At 45.9% G+C, this 20,386-nt stretch overlaps 1 protein-coding gene across 9 annotated transcripts in view; it reads left to right on the top strand.

Moving 5' to 3' along the window:
- Positions 1-20,386, top strand: part of DNAH11 (dynein axonemal heavy chain 11) — a 324,054-nt gene that overhangs the window by 253,938 nt on the left and 49,730 nt on the right. For all 9 annotated transcript variants that reach the window (XM_056519699.1, XM_056519698.1, XM_056519697.1 and 6 more), the window contains 2 exons: positions 2,790-3,025; positions 9,102-9,224. In XM_056519699.1, coding sequence (XP_056375674.1) covers positions 2,790-3,025; positions 9,102-9,224 — 359 coding nt within the window. The remainder of the gene's footprint in view (positions 1-2,789; positions 3,026-9,101; positions 9,225-20,386) is intronic.

The raw sequence follows: 20,386 nt of genomic DNA, 5'->3' as shown, positions 1-20,386 counted from the left end.
GGGCTAAAATGTTTTTGCCCGGAATACCACTTTAATGCTTGTGGGTTAAAACTGATCTGTGGTAAAATGGCGACCTGTCCACTACTTCTGGGGATCAGCTCAGTTAGCTTGGTACCTGTAGGTTGCGTAGTGTAAAGTTTCCTCTTCACCTTAGATAGCTGTTGGACAAACATTTGTCCCCTTGATGGCCCTATACACATGCACACTCTGCTGAGTAGAACTCATTGCTAATAGGGAGAGCGAGAACAGACCACTGGCAGACTCCAACAACTTATCTCTTAACAAAGGATCTGGCATGTTGAAATCCATCCTTTCCTACGACTTCTGCTGTCTGGGAAGAGCTAGGACGCCCCCAAAAAACGTAGATGGGAATCACTCCTAGCACCCTATAGTTTCATTCCTGATGAACAAATTATACATTGGCATGTTTAATTGTCTTTTATAAAATGGTCGCCATCCCTCGCTTTTTTCCTAAGGCCTATTGGGGGCATTTAGCATTGTCTTTAGAGCTTTTTTGTGTGTATATGTGTTGCACATTTGACGCAGCACTACGCCTTTGGCTATTTTTTGCAACTTTTTGGTTTACACTTTTTTCGTGTGTATAGACCAGCTGTGGTAATGAATTTATGAACTGCAATTATTTTAAAAGGGTTCAAATTTTTGCACATGAAACACCGAAAAAAGGTGCAAAAAAGGTGTATGTGGAAAGTGAAATTTCAGAAATGCCCATAAATGCACATAATTTATCAAATGCCCTGCGACCATTTAATACATTTTGTGCACCTACACTTTACCAGCACGTAAAAAAGATGTTCAACAATGCTTTACCTACACCTACAATGATGAATTCCCCCCCCAATGTTCCTGAGGCAGGATGACTATAACACTTACAGCAAAGTGTAGAGCTCCATAAAGATCCTTTGCACTTGTAAAGCGGGCATTAATGTTATTAATATGCTAAGATTTTATTTTCCGCAATAGAATAATCTTTTTGTAGTTATTCAAATGAATTGATGCAAATGGAAACTAATTGGTGGAAACTTTGTTGAGATACATTAAAGGGAAACGGTCATCCTATTTATCCACGCTAAACCCAATACACTTGGTTATAGTGTGGGTGGACAGGATACCGAAGAGAGGTCACTGACTGCTAAACGTACCTGCAAAGTGCAGATCTGTCCCTCTGAAGATCGTCTTTTATTTTCCCTAAATTGCGCACTGGAGGAGGGCCCGCCGGCTTGGTTTGAATATTCATTGTCATGGGTCGGTGCAGCGCTCAAGTGACCCACGACAATGAATATTCAAATCGAGCTAGCAGGCCCTCCTCCAGCGCACAATTCAGGGAACACTTTGCAGGTACGTATAGCAGTCAGTGACCCCTCATCTGTCTCCTGTTCACCCACACTATAACCCGGAGTTTAGTGTGGGTGAACAGGATGACCATTTTCCTTTAATAGATTTCTACCTCTATGCAGTAACATACTGGTTGTTGGTCTTTCGATTAGGGATCGACCGATATCGTTTTTTTAGGGCCGATACCGATAATCGGTCGAGGTTAGGGCCGATATTCCGGTATAAGTTATCGGCTATTTATCCCCCTGCGACACCGCTGCAGATCATTGATTTAAAGTGGGCGCTTTAAATCAATGCACTGCAGTGGCTTTTGCGGTGCCATAGGCCGCCACCGCCACCCGCTTTTCTCCCCCTACCTGTCAGGGTGGTCTGGGCCATCCATTCTTCCTGTAGTGTCCGGCGGCATTCCGGGTGGAGGGTGAACCGGTCCGGGCTGTACTTCTTCTCCGGGCTCCTCTTCTCCACTCCGGGCAGGCTCCAGCCTAGTAACGCAGCATAGACGCCGCTGCGCAGAGACGCCCGTGCGCAGCGACGCACCTGACGTCACGGCATAGCGGCGTCTATGCAGCGTACTAGGCCGGAGCCTGCCTGGAGTGGAGAAGAGGACCCCGGAGAAGGACAGCCCGGACCGGTTCACCCTCCACCCGGAATGCCGCCGGACACTACTCGAAGGATGGATGGCCCGGCCACCCCCATTACGGGTAAGTTTAATTTTTTTTATTGACTCGGAGGGTGGGGGAGGGGCCCGACCGGTATAGCGGTATGGGCAAAAATCCATACCGTGGGAGAAAAAAAAATGGTATCCAGTTCATACTGGTATACCGCCCAGCACTACGGTGGGAGGTGCGACGTGGTGCGGTGGGTCGGGGGGGGCGGTCGCAGTGCGGCGGGTCGGGGGGGCGGTGGCAGTGCTGGGGGCGGGGCATTATCGGCTTATCGGCAAGGTAATTGCCGATACCGATAATGCCCAAAATCGTGATTATCGGCCGATAATATCGGCCATACCGATAATCAGTCGATCCCTACTTTCGATATATAGGAACTTGTTACCTTATTTTTAGCACTGTATAAAGGGGTTTACAGTGTACCACAGAGTGCAGCAGCTCTGCCATACAGCTGATGGTGGGGGTTCGCTTTAAGTTTAGGCTGAATGGACTTTAAATGCAATCAGATATATGCATTGCCAATTTATCTATAATAATTATGGAGTGAGAGGTCAATCTTCTAAAATATTGTGCCAAGCAGCATACTACATAAATGTATGGTGTGATCTCTGTGCGCCTTTCTTTCTATTCTTATTACTTGATTGATCCATTTGGATAACTCTTTGGGTAACAACCTGATTTGCTCATGCCTATTATTTAATATATAGTTGTTGCATACGTCCTTTACAGTCCCGATATAGAGTTTTACTAATCCACATTTTCTCCATTCAGGTTGTGATTCCAATATCTGAAGGTCTGGATCCAATTGCCATGCTGACTGATGATGCTAAAGTAGCAGCCTGGAATAATGAAGGTTTGCCTGGAGACAGAATGTCAACGGAAAATGCCACCACTTTAATAAACTGCGAGCGATGGCCTCTTATGATAGATCCACAGCAACAGGGCATCAAATGGATTAAGAATAAATATGGAGCTGCCTTAAAAGTTATAAATTTAGGACAGAAAGGGTATGTGTGCAATACAAAAAAATAACAGGACATTCTTGTTATTTTTACAGAAATACATTTATTTTGAAAATTCATTGCAGGTATATGATTTAATGTTTGTGCAATCAAAATGGCCACATAGAACGGCTGTTATTGGTCTGTCCACATTCATGCCAGAGGAAAGGAAATGTCCATGAGTCAATGACTATTCTCCTGAATCCTTGTGCGGCTATGTGGGCAGCCCTTCTCTTGTAAGGCTGGGTTCACACTACGTTTTGTCCCATACGGGAGCGCATACGGCAGGGGGGGAGCTAAAAGCTCGCGCTCCCGTATGTGACCGTATGCGCTCCCGTATGTCATTCATTTCAATGAGCCGACCGGAGTGAAACGTTCGGTCCGGTCGGCTCATTTTTGCGCCGTATGCGCTTTTACAACCGGACCTAAAACCGTGGTTGACCACAGTTTTAGGTCCGGTTGTAAAAGCGCATACGGCGCAAAAATGAGCCGACCGGACCGAACGTTTCACTCCGGTCGGCTCATTGAAATGAATGACATACGGGAGCGCATACGGTCACATACGGGAGCGCGAGCTTTTAGCTCCCTCCTGCCGTATGCGCTCCCGTATGGGACAAAACGTAGTGTGAACCTAGCCTAAGCTTTGACAGTTTTACCCCAGACAGGAGATGCTGCCTTAGTATAAGCCATATTAGCTCTCACTGAAGAAATATCTATTCCGCTTCAAAATAGTGACTATAGTATAACTATGGTTACTGTCATCATTTTATCAAAGATCCTATAGCAGTGAGAATACGATAAATACAGATAAACATTACAATGCATAAATACAATGCATATCTACATTTTATACAGATAAAATCTGTGTGCCTGGCTGAAAGCATTCAATAGATTTGTACAGCTGTATGCCTAGACAGATCAGGGGGAAGGGTTATGCTTGGTCAATGGCTGCACAGTGTTGCAACAACTTTGTGTGACCAATAGAGATCGCATGCAAGGTTTGCTTCCCCCCGCGTGTGATCATAGTACTCACCCCTCCCCGTCTTGAAAGTTATAATTTTAAGACCATACTGAGGCGGAAATGGAGCACCAGGGAGTGAGAAATGGTAATGCCTTTCCTGTTCCCCTGATAGCCCCTTTAATTATGTTGTGTCATAGTTAACTGCATAGCAAGTGACCGGGAGCATTGCTATACAGCAATATCAGTGGAGGAGCTGCAGCCAACCAAGGCCTTTATTTGAAGCTCTGCTCACATCTGCAGCATCTGCATTCAGAATGAAATCAACAAAGCAATGCCAAATTTGTCATGTGAGGAATGTCATCGGTGCCTAATGAACATACCGTATATACTCGAGTATAAGCCGACCCGAATATAAGCCCTTATTTCACCCCAAAAACACAAGAAAAGTTATTGACTCGACTATAAGCCTAGGGTGGGGAATACATTATCCCCCCATGTAATCATCCAGACCCCTGTCATCATCAACCCCCCTTCATCATCACTGCCTGTCAATCCCTTCATCAGTGGTCTTGAACCTGCAGACCTCCAGATGTTGCAAAACTACAACTCCCAGCATGCCCGGGTGAGCTGGTCCGGGCCATCTATGCTGCAGGGACCATCCAGTGGGGATGGTTAGTCGTTCCGGGCTGTCCATTTTCACCGGGGGGCCCTCTTCTCTGCGCTTTATGCGCAACGTCCCTGTGTGTTGTCGTCAAGGCAACGTCACTAGTCCGGGGACGGGCCCGAAGCGGAGAAGAGGCCCCCCCGGTGTAAATGGACAGCCCGTAGCGATTAACCATCCCCACCTGACGGTCCCGGCAGCATAGATGGCCCGGACCAGCTCACCCTAACTTCCCGCCGAGGGGAGGTGAGTACAAAACAAAAAGGGGGGGGGGGGCTGGATGATGACGAAGGCCGCAGTGGTCTTCAACCTGAGGACCTCCAGAGGTTTCAAAACTACAACACCCAGCATGCCCGGACAGCCGATGGCTGTCTGGGCATGCTGGGAGTTGTAGTTTTGCAACATCTATAGGTCCGCAGGTTGAAGACCACTGAGAAGGGATTGACAGGCGGAGAGTTCACTCGAGTATAAGCCGAGGGAGGCGTGTTCAGCATGAAAAATCGTGCTGAAAAACTCGGCTTATACTCTAGTATATACGGTAATATACAAGGTTGCATGTTTTGAGCTTCCCTGGTTGCGGCTTAGAGATTGCATTCATCTCCTCTAAAGCATAACGCTTCAACCAGATGATGTCCTCTTTGGAGATGAGCGAATACACCGAGATTTACTTTGGATTCAGATCCCGATTTCAAAGAACTCTTGACAAAGGCTGGAATCCCTGCTTCTGTACAGTGAACTGAGCAGCTGGCCAGGGTACATACTCCCCTGGCCCAGCCAATGTAGGGAGTGAAAACTTTAAAATTCCATGCTCTCTAGTCATCTTTTACATTTTAATACAACCTAAAATTACTCCGAACGTTTTAGTTTGCAGAACACAGTACATTCCGGGGCTACCGATTTTGTCACCAGGTACAGATCGTGCATGAGCTTTTCACTATTATATGTCTTCTTTTAGACTTGATGTGCTCCATCTTTTTTTTTTTTTTTTTATATATGAATCTCTTTTTTTTCCCTAAATCCTCTTTATTGAAGTAAATAGGTGTTATGCATCATAATCTCATTGACAACAAAAAATAATGTTATGCTAGCTATATTAGTCTTTATCATCAGCCCCAATGGAGCACTTAATACCCTGAGCACAAATGATTTTCTGTTCAGGGGATCTATCTCAGTATGTACATAGTTAATGAGGTGCCCTTTTTAGAGTATAGATTTTAGTAACATTTTAATGGAGCATTTATGCATAGTTCACACAAACTTACATTTGCTAAACACCTACCTGCCTTTTCATTTTTCTTACTGAACTGACGTGTGTAGGGTTACAGATTTTTGCTGTCACAATGCATTCAGATAGTCTTCACGATGTTCCACTTTTTTCACATTTCCTTTGCCTTGTGTTCAAATAGCAAAAAAATATTGCTTTGATACCTGACAATGATTTAGGAACCAACACAGAGATAATAATTATTTTATTTAATAAATCATGGGCATTGCAGTGCAGCATATGGATACAGTATATAATGCATTACAAATGACTTCAGCCCTTTTTATACTTCATGTTGCAGTCTTGTGCTAAAAATGTTAAATTCTGGTTTTCCCCCCATGATGAGTTAAAACAGTGTTAGAAATCTTTGCTGAATTATTGAAAACCCTTAAAGGAGTACTCCGGTGCACACTTTTTTCATGTTATCCCGTCCGGGCTGCAAAATAAAAGAAAACACACTTTCTCTTACCTGCCAACGAGCCCTGGAGCTCCGGTACACTCCGGTACAGGTGTTCGGTCCTCGGGCTGTATTCTTCTTACTTCCGGTTAGCCCAGCACGTCACACGGAGCTTCAGCCTATCACTGGCCGAGGCGGAACATCGCTGCGGCCAGTGATAGGCTGAAGCTCCGTGTGACGTGCCGGGCTAACAGGAAGTAAGAAGATTACAGCCCGGGGACCGAACACCTGTACCGGAGTGTACCGGAGCTCCAGGGCTCGTTGGCATGTAAGAGAAAATGTGTTTTCTTTTATTTTGCAGCCCGGACGGGATAACATGAAAAAAGTGTGCACCGGAGTACTCTTTAACTTCGTAAGCTCCTCCAGTCATCTTGGGTATGCTGCACGCCTGGATTTGGGAATTTTCTTCTCTGTAGATCCTCTTAGACTCTGTCAGGTTGTATGGGGACCATCAGTGGAAGACATTTTCAGTTCTCCCTAGCAATGTTCGATTGGGTTCAAGTCAGGGCTCTGTCCGGGCCATTCAAGGATATTCACAGATTTGTCTTTAAGCCACTCCTGTGTTGTCTAGGCTGTGTGCTTAGGGTCCGGGTCTTGTGGAAAGGTAAATCTTGGGCTTAATTCCGAGTTCCAAAGTACTCTGGATCAAGGTTCCATTAAAATATATGTGTTTTGCTCTATTCAGCTTTCCCTCAACCCTCACCAGTCTCCCTGTCTCAGCCACTGAAAAACACCTTTACAGAATGATGCTGCCACCACCATGTTTCACTATAGGGATGGTAGTGAGCAGGTGAGGAGCAGTGCCTGGTTTCCTCCAGATGTGACACTTAGAATTGAGGACAAAAAGTTTGATCTTGATTTCATAAAACATGAGAATCTTGTTTCTCACAGTCTGAGAGTCCTTCAGGTGCTTTTTTTTTTTTTGCAAAATCTAGGCTACTTTCATGTGTCCTTTACTGAGGAGAAGCTTCTTTCTGGTCACTCTGTCATAAAGCTTGAATTGGTTAAAGGGGTTCTCCGCTGGAAACATTTTTTTTTAAATCAACTTGTGCCAGAAAGTTAAACAGATTTGTAAATTATTTCTATTAAATAATCTTAATCCTTCCAGTACTTATTAGCTGCTGAATACTACAGAGGAAATTTTTTTCTTTTTTTGAACACAGTGCTCATCATGACCACAGTGCTCTCTGCTGACACCTCTGTCCATTTTAAGAACTGTGAGTAGGCGAAAATCCCCATAGCAAACATATATGCTGCTCTGGACAGTTCCTAAAATGGACAGAGATGTCAGCAGAGAGCACTGTGCTCGAGAGATCAGCTGAGAACACTGTGTTCCAAAAAGAAAATAATTTCCTCTGCAGTATTCAGCAGCTAATAAGTACTGGAAGGATTAAGATTTTTTAATACTACCCCTTTAAGTGCTGCAGTGATGGTTGACCTTCTAGAAGTTTCTTCCATCTGCACACAGGATCTTTTGAGCTCAGCCATAGTGACTATTCTTGATAACCTCTCTTATGAAGGCCTTTCTCCCTGATTACTTAGTTTTGTGGGGACGCCAGCTCTGGGAATCATCCTAATTGTTCCAAACTTTTTCAATTTAAAGCATTACTCCGTTACTACCTGTTTAAATCTCCCAGTAACTCTGTAGCCTAACACTTGCTCAAAACTTTAAACGATCAGGATGTAGATTTGTCGGAAGTGTCACGTAAGTCTATGCTTTTGGGAACTTTTAGTGCAACAGAATTTTTTTTTAACCCTTCTCTAGTTCTGTGGCTTCACACAATCCTGTTTCTAAGCTCTACAGGCAGCTCTTTCCCCTTCATGGCATGTTGTTTTTGTTCCTTCTGATGTGTAATGTCAGCTGTGAGACCATGAATTGAAAGAATTCACAACAGATGACTCCAATCAAGTTGTAAAAACATCTAAAACACAGTCAAGAGAAATAGGAGGCCTGAGCTAAATTTTAAGTGTCATAGCAAAGGGTCTGAATACATATATCCTTGTCCAAATTTTTATTTTTTTTTCCTTTTTTTAGTAATTTTTTTTTTTAATTCTAAAATTATGTTTTCACTATGGGGTATTAAGTGCAAAGTTTTGGGACAAGAAAGTAACAAACAGAAAAAGTCATGAATAGACATGAATAGAGGAGGGGCGTGACATGACATCACAAGGGGGCGTCTCCAGTCCCGGAAACAGAGGTTTGCGAGACTAGAGAAGCGGCCCCACATAGAATGCGGGTGCAGCACGGAGATCATGGGGGCTTCCCTGCGGTTGCCCCCCCCACGAACAAACATCTTATCCTCTATCTTTTGGATAGGGGATAAGATGTATTTGGCCTGAATACCCCTTTAAGGGTATGAAGGCATGGTTAATTTATTTTTGTTTTTTTTTAGTGTACGGTACAGAAACAGTAGGATGAGGACATGAAACTTTGCAATGCAAAATGTTCTTTTATAACTTCATGGTTTTCCTTTCTGTTTGCCTTGTGTAATATATCCAGTCTTGAGCATTTGTCACACATTTTGTGATTACAGTCAAGGCAATCAAACAGATGGCTGATCTAATTCTCACAAAAATAGAATTAGATACTGAGTGTTTTTCACAGTTTTCGCCCAATGTGTTTGCTGTGATACTTGTGTCTTTTACACCCATTTGGCACACATTTCTAAAAACTAGTATACTATGCAGTTTGGTTTTCCTTTTTTTTCACTTGTTTTTTATTTTTGCTTATTTCTCCAGCTATTTGAATACTATTGAAAATGCATTGGCATCGGGTGACATTGTATTAATTGAAAATCTGGATGAAACCATTGATCCTGTACTTGACCCTCTTATGGGAAGAAACACCATTAAACGCGGACGGTAAGTTTAATTTCCATGAAAGATAGATGAGCTACTGCATTGTTTATGGTAATGGTTATACATCCCTAGCAAAAAGTTTGCATCAAACATACAAATCACAGATATGGCACAAAGCAATGGTTACTTAAAGCGTACCTGTCATTTCACAGAAAAAGTAATGCTTATGTATGTTACTCACTAGGTCATACAGATTCTTTACATCTTTGTATGTGTCTAGCTTCTGTATGTGGCTCACAAATCCCTCTGATCTGCTACTTACTCATTCTGACATCTACTGCTCAGGAAGGGGCGTGTCCAAGGCAAGCACTCACCGTGCATTCACTTCCTTCTTAAGCTGGGCTGTACTGTGTCTCTTTATCCAATCACTGCAGGTTACTCTGGACTTGGCTTACTGAAAGTAACATGGCCCCAACAAGATACCAGTTTTAACAATGAAAGGGTTATGAAATTCTTGAAAAAAAGATTTACACACTGTATAATCAAAATAAAAAGAAAATGTCTGTAAAATGACACAAGGCAGAATTAAAATGATGTACATTTTTTTAACACTTTTACCCCAATTTATCAAAATGTGAGAGAAAAACTGGAGACATTTTCCTATAACAACCAATCACAGCTTAGCTTTTACTTTACCAGAGCTTGTTGAGTTAAGAAAGCTGAACTCCAACACCCCTGAGGAAGTCACTTGTCACGGAACGCGTGGGGTTCTTGTGGCCCCGTTCCTGCTCCATCATCTGTATCGCTGGCTCGTGCTTGGTTTGCTATGCTTGTATTATGGGATGGATGCTCATGGTTATTTTCAATTCTTGGCTAGATTATGTGTCATTTGATATTGTGTTCCTTATGATAATCTTATTCATATTATAGCCTTGAATATATTTTCTATTTGCAAATATTGCTTCATAGATCGGCAACTTGAATAGCATCCATACTGTTTAACATTATTGCAGCACAGCAATTGGGAGCATTGTGTATAATTTACCATCATATAGCAGGACGGGGTCATACCTTGGGAGTGGGGGTTCATGGCCCTGCTCCGAGGTAGCGTTGTGGCTCTGAGCATTTTTAATGTTTTTAATTTTCTTTGTGACCATTTGTATATGTTGTTTTTTGATACGGAATCAAAATATTTTGTTATAATTGTAAATCTAGTGGTGTGCACTCTATATTCACTGGTTGCTTATCTAGGATGTTGTTATACATACCGTATATACTCGAGTATAAGCCGAGTTTTTCAGCACGATTTTTTGTGCTGAAAACACCCCCCTCGGCTTATGCTCGAGTGAACTCTCCACCCGCAGTGGTCTTCAACCTGCGGACCTCCAGAGGTTTCAAAACTACAACTCCCAGCAAGCACGGGCAGCCATCGGCTGTCCGGGCTTGCTGGGAGTTGTAGTTTTGAAACCTCCGGAGGTCCGCAGGTTGAAGACCACTGCGGCCTTCGACATCATCCAGCCCCCTCTCACCCCCTTTAGTTCTGTACAGTACTCACCTCCGCTCGGCGCTGGTCCGGTCCTGCAGGGCTGTCCGGAGAGGAGGTGGTCCGGTGGGATAGTGGTTCCGGGCTGCTATCTTCACCGGGGAGGCCTCTTCTAAGCGCTTCGGGCCCGGCCTCAGAATAGTCACGTTGCCTTGACAACGACGCAGAGGTGCGTTCATTGCCAACGTACTTCTGCGTCATTGCAAAGGCAACGCCTCTATTCCGGGCCGGAAGCGCGGAGAAGAGGCGCTCCCGGTGAAGATAGCAGCCCAGAACCACTATCCCACCGGACCACCTCCTCTCCGGACAGCCCTGCAGGACCGGACCAGCGCCGAGCGGAGGTGAGTACTATACAGAACTAAAGGGGGTGAGAGGGGGATGGATGATGTCGAAGGCCGCAGTGGTCTTCAACCTGCGGACCTCCGGAGGTTTCAAAACTACAACTCCCAGCAAGCCCGGACAGCCGATGGCTGCCCGGGCTTGCTGGGAGTTGTAGTTTTGAAACCTCTGGAGGTCCGCAGGTTGAAGACCACTGAGGGCGGATGATGAGAAGAGGATGATGAAGGGGGGGTGTGGGATGATGAAGGGGGGGGGTGTGGGATGATTACAAGGGGATGATGAAGGTGGGTGGGGATGATGACAAGGGGATGATGAAGGGGGGATGTGTGGGATGATGACAAGGGGATGATGAAGGGGGGATGTGTGGGATGATGACAAGGGGATGATGAAGGGGGGATGTGTGGGATAATGACAAGGGGATGATGACAGGTGATGATGATGAGGGTCTGGATGATGACAGGCGGTGATGATGATGAGGATGTTAATGACTGGTCTGGATGATGACGGGGGTCTGGATGATGACAGGGGGGGATGATGTATTTCCCACCCTAGGCTTATACTCGAGTCAATAACTTTTCCTGGGATTTTGGGTTGAAATTAGGGGTCTCGGCTTATACTCGGGTCGGCTTATACTCGAGTATATACGGTACTTTTACTGAAAGCAGCACCCCATATTCAAGATTGGGGTTGAGCCCCCCTATTTCTTTGTATGGAAGAAAGCTGAACTGTGATTGGTTGTTATGGGGAAATCTTTCCAGTTTTTCTCTCACACATTTTGATTAAATCAGGGCCGGTGTTTCCACTGATGACCCATTTTCCATTGACTTTAATAAAACATCTTACTATTTTTTTTTTTTTTAATGGTATCTTTTTATACTTGTTTTACAGCTGTTTTTTAATTAGACTTTACTATGTGTGAGCATAGCCTTGATGAATACTGAAGCTATAATCTTGCACCATCCTCAAAATCTTGAAGATTAAAAAAATAAAAATAAAAATAAACGATGCTTTGTTCCTTAAAGGGGAACTCTGGTGGAAACAAGTAGAAAACAAATGTTTTCAAATCAACTGGTGCCTGAAAGTTAAACAGATTTGTAAATTAAACAATAAACAAGAAACTAGATCCAGCAACTCACCACCGTGATGACCGAGCAAATGGAGGCACAACGAGGAGGCAGGTGGACAGGTGGATGTTACGGGAGGCTCAGAGGCGACTAACCGGTTTGTTTCATATAGGTGTACTTCATCTGGCCAGATAAAGTACACCTGTATGAAACAAACCGGTTAGTCGCCTCTGAGCCTCACGTAACAACCACCTGTCCACCTGCCTCCTCGTTGTGCCTCCATTTGCTCGGTCATCACGGCGGTGAGTTGCTGAATCTAGTTTCTTGTTTATTGTATATTTGTCTCCCTATTTCTTTGATCCTGGCACCATAACTGGACTACAATTTGTATTGGATGGACTGCATTGTTTTTTACTTCTGATACGTGGACTTTAAGTTAAAGGGGTACTCCGCCCCTAGACATCTTATCCCCTATCCAAAGGATAGGGGATAAGATGTCAGATCGCCGTGGTCCCGCTGCTGGGGAGCCCCGGGATCGCCGCTGCGGCACTGCGCTATCATTGCTGCACAGAGCGAGTTCGCTCTGTGCGTAATGACGGGCGATACAGGGGACGGAGCAGCGTGACGTCATGGCTCCGCCCCTCGTGACATCACGGCCCGTCCCCATAATGCAAGTCTATGGCAGGGGGCGTGATGACCGCCACGCCCCCTCCCATAGACTTGTATTGAAAGGGGCGGGCCATGACATCACGAGGGGCGGAGCCGTGACGTAACGATGCTCCGGCCCCTGTATTGCCCGTCATTACGTGCAGAGTGAACTCGCTCTGTGCAGCAATGATAACGCAGTGCCGCAGCGGGGATCCCGGGGATCCCCAGCAGCGGGACTGCGGCGATCTGACATCTTACCCCCTATCCTTTGGATAGGGGATAAGATGTCTATGGGCGGAGTCCCCTTTAAGTTTTGTCTGTTCACATATGGACTTCCACCCTTTAATCATTACACGTGGGTTTGTTATGTGCCTCCCTTTATCTTTTCTTTATTTACTGAAGATTTGTAAATTACTTCTATTGAAAAATTGTAATCCTTCCAGTACTTATTAGCTGTATAAAAAAGAGAAACTTGTGACTTTCTTTTCTGTCTGACAACAGTGCTCTCTGCTGACACTCTTTTTATTAGAAAAATACAAAACTTATCAAATACAAAACACAAAGCAAGCTTAACCAGCTATAACATAAATAAGAAATACTCTAGAACCAAAAACAAAACCTCATAAACAAAACCCTGCCTAACCGGCCAGCCCAGCTTTACTGAGATACTAAAATACTAAGATATTAAAATATGCCCAAAATATCTAATCAAACACTCACACACTTACCAAAAATGAACATAAGAAAAATAAATAAATAAATAAAATAGCACAACTTGGCTTGTCAAAATATAAACATAAAAGTTATCATTATCCGACTATAACTCAAAACCATCCATACTTGAGAACACGCAACAAGAAAACTAAACAGAAACGTAGCAAGCACACCTAAAAAAAAAAAATAAGAAAAAACATTTAATAAATAAAATAGCACAACTTGGCTTATCAAAATATAAACATAAAAGTTATCATTACCCGACTATAACTCAAAACCATCCATACTTGGTAACACGCAACAAGAAAACTAAGCAGAAATGTAGCAAGCACACCTCAAAAAAAAAAAAAAATTAAGTCAATTAAAAATAAATTTTATATTTTGTTTTTATATATATATATATATATATATATATATATTATATAAATAAAAATAATGATAGTAATAATAATCTAAATAATCATATCACACATACATTTACTTACAAAACGACCAAATTAACTGAATCCTCTATCCGGGACTAATGAAAATACCAAAAAAAACATAACAAAACAGACCAAATAACTGAAATAAACGAAATAAACCACATATCAACACAACAACTGGTCCGGCTACCATAACGCTATAACCTGAAACAATATGAAACAATATAGATATAACACAATATAGGTACAACATTACTAAATATACTATATAAATAAAATATCATATCAACAAAATATATGCACTACAGAAAACACCTACAAAATCAATAGAAAACCCTAGGAAAAACCCTACACTAAAACTGTAGCCTCAGCTACACCACCCCTCCTGTACATGGGTCAGAGTCCATACCATTCTTACAGTTCACAAAGTCCAGTCCATGTCAGGTCCCCCAAAAATGAACACCACCACCCACAAGCACACCCTCCCCACCTAGCACTCCTCCCAACCAACTTATACACAAACTTATACACACTGAACCACAACCCACTTTAGGCCCAAGTTTGGTCGCCTGTAAGCCCTTCATACCATATCAGCTTAAAAACAAAACAAAAAGCTAGCGTGTGCATGCATTAGCCCACCACCAGGAAGAAGGATGGCAGACTTGATACATTCAAAATAATTTTACACTCTTTCCCTAACTCCCCCTACAATTCTCCCTAATCCTATCCCTTCATTCAAAATAACCCTATTCTCATCTTATCTCTATCCCTATAACACTGTCCCTAACCAAAATAAAGGTACTCTACCCAAAAGGTCTAGTACCTAGGGCACATCAAGAAAACCCTCTCCATAGGAGAGAAGCCCTACTGTTACTAAGACTGCCATACCCCAAAGACCTGATCTTCCCGAGGTCACCGGTGATGTTCCTACAGACCTCCACCTCGGAGAGGATTTTCTGTTGAGTCGACACTAAACACTGTGCATTCCACGTGTAGTACCTAACCACTAAACTAACTAAGAATAAAGTGCCCCGGTCTTGGCCACCCAGGGTCCTGAATGCCCCATAAGCCCACTCCGGATAGGTAAGGCCGGCAAGTTGACTCCAGCCGATGGAAGCACCCACCCTGTTGTAAACCCCTATATTAAAGGGACAATGAAGCAGGAAATGGTCCATGCTTTCCAGCGTGTCCCCGCACTCCTCTCGGGGACATGCCCGGTCATCAGAGTTCCTACACTTCAAATTGTCCCTCACATATAGCTTCCCCTGAAAGCAGCGCCAGGTCCCAAAATTTCTGGGGGATCCTTTTCATGTTTAAAAGGTACAACCCCACCCTCAGATCCCGACCTGGGCAGTCTCTGAGCACCAGAGGCTTCTGGAAGTGGGTCAACAGAACCCGTTTGTCAAGGAACTGCCTTGACTGGGTCCTGATCTCCCACACGTATCGCTTTCAGAGTCGGGGTAGCATAAGCCGGAAGATATCCATGGGGCGTACGGAGGTCCTTCACTTGCCCTCCTGTCTCCCATTCCTGGAAGAAAGGCCGAAACTATTCCCTGCAGGAGAGTACCCACGGAGAAGCCCTCTCTGACCAGAGGTTTGAGATGTTAGCTTTCAAGAAGGTGTTCGTTAAGAACACAACAGGGTTTACCATAGATAAACCCCCTAGTCTCCTCGTGCAGTACGTAACCTCCCTCTTGACTAGGTTCATCCTGTTTCCCCATAACAGTTGGAAAAACAGGCTGTAGACCCTAGTGTAGTAGGCCTCTGGCAAGATACATACGCTGCCCATATAGATAAACAAGGGGAGCAGGTACGATTTGATCAGGTGTACCCTTTCCCTGAGAGTCATAGACCAACCCTACACTGGTCCACCTTCTGAGCGGCATCCTGGAGCTTACCATCCCAGTTTTTGGTGGGATAATCATCCTGGCCGAATGTGATGCCCAAAACTTTTGCTGACTCTTGGGGCCCTGGAAGGGTGTCCGGGAGATCAAACGTGGGATCTCCCCCTCCCAGCCAGAGACTCTCACACTTATCCCGGTTGATCTTAGACCCGGATGCCTCCGAGTAGCGGTCCACTTCCGACATCACCACATCGACCCCCTCTTGCGAGGACACGAAAATGGTGACATCGTCAGCGTACGCCACCACTCTCTGGGCGACATCCAGCTCCGCCAGACTCATCCCGACTCCAGCCAACGGCCCACAATCAACTCTCCTGACGAACGGATCGATCGCAAACACGTATAAAAGCGGGCTCAAAGGACAACCCAGACGGACTCCGGATCCCACTAAAAAAAGAGCTGCCAGACCAACCGTTCACCAGGGGGAAACTATCTGCCCCTGCATACAAGATCATAAGCCAATTAACAAAAGTAGTCGGTAAGCCATATCTCAGGAGGACGGACCAGAGGTACTCGTGGATCACCCGATCAAACGCTTTGGCCTGATCCAGGGACAGCAAGTACCCCTTCCAGAAACCCACACTACTCCGCTCCACTGCCTCCCTAACACTAAGGACCACACTTAAGGTGCTTCGACCTGGAACAGAACAGTGCTGAGCCCCCGAAAGGAGCCGGGGTGCAAACTTCACCAGCTGATTAAACAGTATCTTAGCCAGAAGCTTCCTGTCTGTATTGAGAAGAGCTATGGGCCTCCAATTCTCAATACGGCTGGGATCTTTACCCTTTGACAGAACAATCATGGCTGATCTCCTCATTGAATTCTGCAGAGTGCCCGAGGAGAGACACTCATTGAATACCTCAGTCAAGAGGGGAGCTAATGACTCCTTAAAGGTCCCGTACCACTCGGATGTTAAGCCATCCGGACCTGGCGACTTCTTAGGGGCAAGCCCCTCGATCGCCAGTCTCACTTCCTCTTCCCTGATTTCTTCTGCCAAAACATCAAGAGAGGGATCTACCCCTGGCTCAGGAATGGTTTCAGCCAGGAAAGCCGACATCTTGTCTCGATCTAGATCTTTCCTCCCCAAGAGGTGCGAGTAGAAGGATCTGACGACCTCCAAGATCCCTGATCTGGACCGATTCAGATATCCTGTACTATCAATCAGTCCTGAAATGACTTTACTACTCACTGACATCTTACAGTTTCTGTAAGGGTCGGGCGAGCGGGACTTCCCGAAATCCCTCTCAAAAACCAAAGATGCATGCCTATCGTACTGACACCCCATCAGCAAGGATTTCACTCTGGAGATATCCTCTCGGCTACCTCCAGTCGAGACAAGAAGCTCGAGTTTCCTCCTCAGACCCTGATACAGGCGATACCTGTTCAGGGACCTGAGGCTCGAGAGCTGGCGGAAGAACCCTGCAACCCGCTTCTTGAATATCTCCCACCACTCTGACTTACTACTACATAGGCCCAGTAAAGGTACCTGACTCTGAAGAAAATCCTCAGAGGACTGTCTTATCTCCACTTCCTCCAGGAGGGACGAATTAAGCTTCCATTAACCTTTTACCTTCCGGGGGGTCTCTGAAACATTCAGGGAAAACAAAATCACACAGTGGTCAGAGAACTCCCCCTCAACCACGGACACTTTGGAAGAGACGGCTTCCTCCTTTAAATAAAACCTATCTATCCTAGACCTGCCACTACCTTGATGATAGGTGAAACCCGCATGGCCTGAGGGGCTCCGGATGTGGGCGTCCTCTAGGCAAGCTTCTCTAGCTATGCTAATCAGTGCCACACTATCGCAAGTCAGCGGACCATTGGAGCCTCTCCTATCTTGGTACCTCGTGACATTATTGAAGTCCCCTCCAAAGATCACTTGCCGACTCGTAAAAAGAAAGTGCTTAATCCTCAAAAAGAGATCTTTACGGCCCCGCTTAGTTTGCGGGGTGTAGATGTTAATGAGCCGGAACTCTTGTCCCTTCACGAAGACATCTAAGATCAGGCACCTCCCCATTTCTAACTCAATAACCCGTCAAAATTCAACAGGAGCGGTAAAAAGGACCGCCACCCCACTATACGGCTCAGCCGCAAGAGGCCAGTGGGAGGGACCGCGCCTCCACTCTCTTCTGGCTTTTACCAGGGAGGCTAGATCTGACAACCTGGTCTCTTGTAAAAAGAAAATGTCGGCTTCAACACGGCCGAGAAAATCAAAGGCTGCGAATCTAGCCATATCTGATTTTATGCTGGCACAGTTAATGGATGCCAACGTCAGTGGGGTGAGTGCCGCCATCCTGGGTGATTGAGTTAGATGGCCTCACCCCTTAAACCTTCTTCCTCTCATTCCCTCCACCCCCATCTGAATCGGAGGAAGACCCTTTGCCTCTTTTTAAACTCAGGGATATATCCATCCCAGGATCTTTACCTCTGGCATCTGGTGTTACCTCCGCCCCTGAGGAAACTGCCCCAGAGGAAGAAGGCTCAGCACCTCCTGGAGGCTGCACTGCCTCCTGAACCTCGAGAAGAGGAGGGGAGATAGTATCCCCAAGGGCCTCATATCGATTTGAAAGGACGATCAGAGGGTCGGAGACTGAGTTGTTCCTTCTATGGTCTGAGGCTACAACTGAAGAGGAGGACGGCGCCGCCTTACTCTTACCCTTCTTCCTCCTCTTCTTCTTTTTCTGGCCACCATGTACTGTCTGCCCCTCCATCTCCTCCTCATCCACAGTTTCGGATTCAGAAGCATGACTGGAGGAAGGAGCATCTTGACCTTCTTCCCTACGCAGTCTCCCTATCTCCTCATCCAGTTCGGCCCCACCCAAAGCCTCAGAGTTATTCTGACCTCCTTCTAAGCCAGTGTCTGGAGTGGGACCCCGAGCCACCCCTGGCACCTGGGCATTCTCAAGGGCCCTCTCCAACCTGCGCTTCTCCTCTCGCCTACGCATAGAAGGTGTCTTATGTTTTTCCTTCACTGTCTTTGGTGCCCCCTCTCCTCCACTAGTCCCCTCCCCCAGTGGGGCAACCGTTAGGCTCTCCCCAGCCGGGGTGGTCACAGTGTTAGAGAACAAGCATTGACACCGGCTGAACGGGTGACCTAAGTCACCACACAAGTTACACCGAATCCACCCAAGGGTGGCCGCCAGGTGACCCACCCCACAGCAGAGGGCGCATATCTGCTGAGTGCAGTTGGCACTAAAGTGGTTTGGGTCACCACACCTGTGACACAGCTTCGGCTGCCCCTGGGTAGAAGATCTGAATCCTGTCGCGTCCCAGGAAGGCGGCCGAAGGGATGTGGGTGACCGTGTTCCCTGAACACCTGAGACGAACGGAAAACGTCCAGGCCCCAGACCATATATTGTGCACATCAAAGTTCTTCCGGGGGACGTCCGTCACCTCCCCGTACCTGCCCAGCCAGGTCATAATGTCATAACAAGAAAGTGACTCGTTACGGGTCAAAACTGTCACTTTCTTTACCATACTCTGGCGATATACCGCTTTTACAGCAAAATCTCGCCATCCGGGCTCGTTTTTTAAATCAGCTCATAATTAGACCAAAAGAGATCTAGTCCTTCCAGCCTAACAAAGCTGACGTCAAACTCGGAGGAAACGAAGGGGTGAATCAGGGCAAAGATGTCCCCAGCCCTGAAACCCATCTGGAAAAGAAGCTCTACCACCTTGCCCCTTTTGGGGCACGCATCTTCACCTTTCCAGACCAAACTGGCCACATTCCTGCGACCTACCTCCTGCCCGGGTGTCTGGAGGGACCATGCGGTCTCCCTATTTCTCTCTCGGAATGCTCCCAGACCATGTCTCTCCACCCAAAAAGACAGGTCCATCTCCTTTCCCTCTACCTGGAGCGTCCTTTCTCCTCTCTTTAGTGCCTCCAGGAGGCGCCGTTGCAACTGACCGTCACCAGATGCAGGAGGTAAAGATCCTACTGAACCCCCAGCCCACACACTTGCATAACTCCTGACGACCGGGGGGGCAGCCGGACCAGACACCGTCCCTACATTCCCGCCTAGGCCACCTGTACTGCCATAAAAGCCACTCTTATTCCTACCATCCACACCACTACTACTACTCTCATTCACACCACTACTCCTCCCATCTGCACCACTACCACTCCTCTCATTCACACCACTACCACCCCTCCTATTCACTCCACTATCACCACTCTTATTCACTTCACTGCTACTCCTCCCGATCACTCTACTACCACTCCTCATATCTACACCACTCCCACTCCTCCCATCTGCACCACTACCACTCCTCTCATTCACTCCACTATCACCCCTCTCATTCACACCACTACCACTCTTCCCATCTGCACCACTACCACTCCTCCCATTTGCACCACTACCACTCCTCCCATTTTCACCAATACCACTCCTCCCATCTACACCACTACCACTGCCACATACACCCCTCTCATCCACAGCACTACCACTCCCATCTTTCACACACCTTGTATTAACATTGCTTTTATTGACAGTATTTTTGGGATCAGCAGCTGCTTCACCCACTACCTCTGGGCTGGCCTGGACATGCACTCGGGGTGACAGAGGTCTTAGGAGTACATGGGGTATCACA

Source organism: Hyla sarda, chromosome 5, assembly GCF_029499605.1.
Source record: "Hyla sarda isolate aHylSar1 chromosome 5, aHylSar1.hap1, whole genome shotgun sequence".
In the NCBI taxonomy this organism is placed as follows: Eukaryota; Metazoa; Chordata; class Amphibia; order Anura; family Hylidae; genus Hyla; species Hyla sarda.
This window is presented reverse-complemented; position numbering and strand designations above follow the sequence as displayed.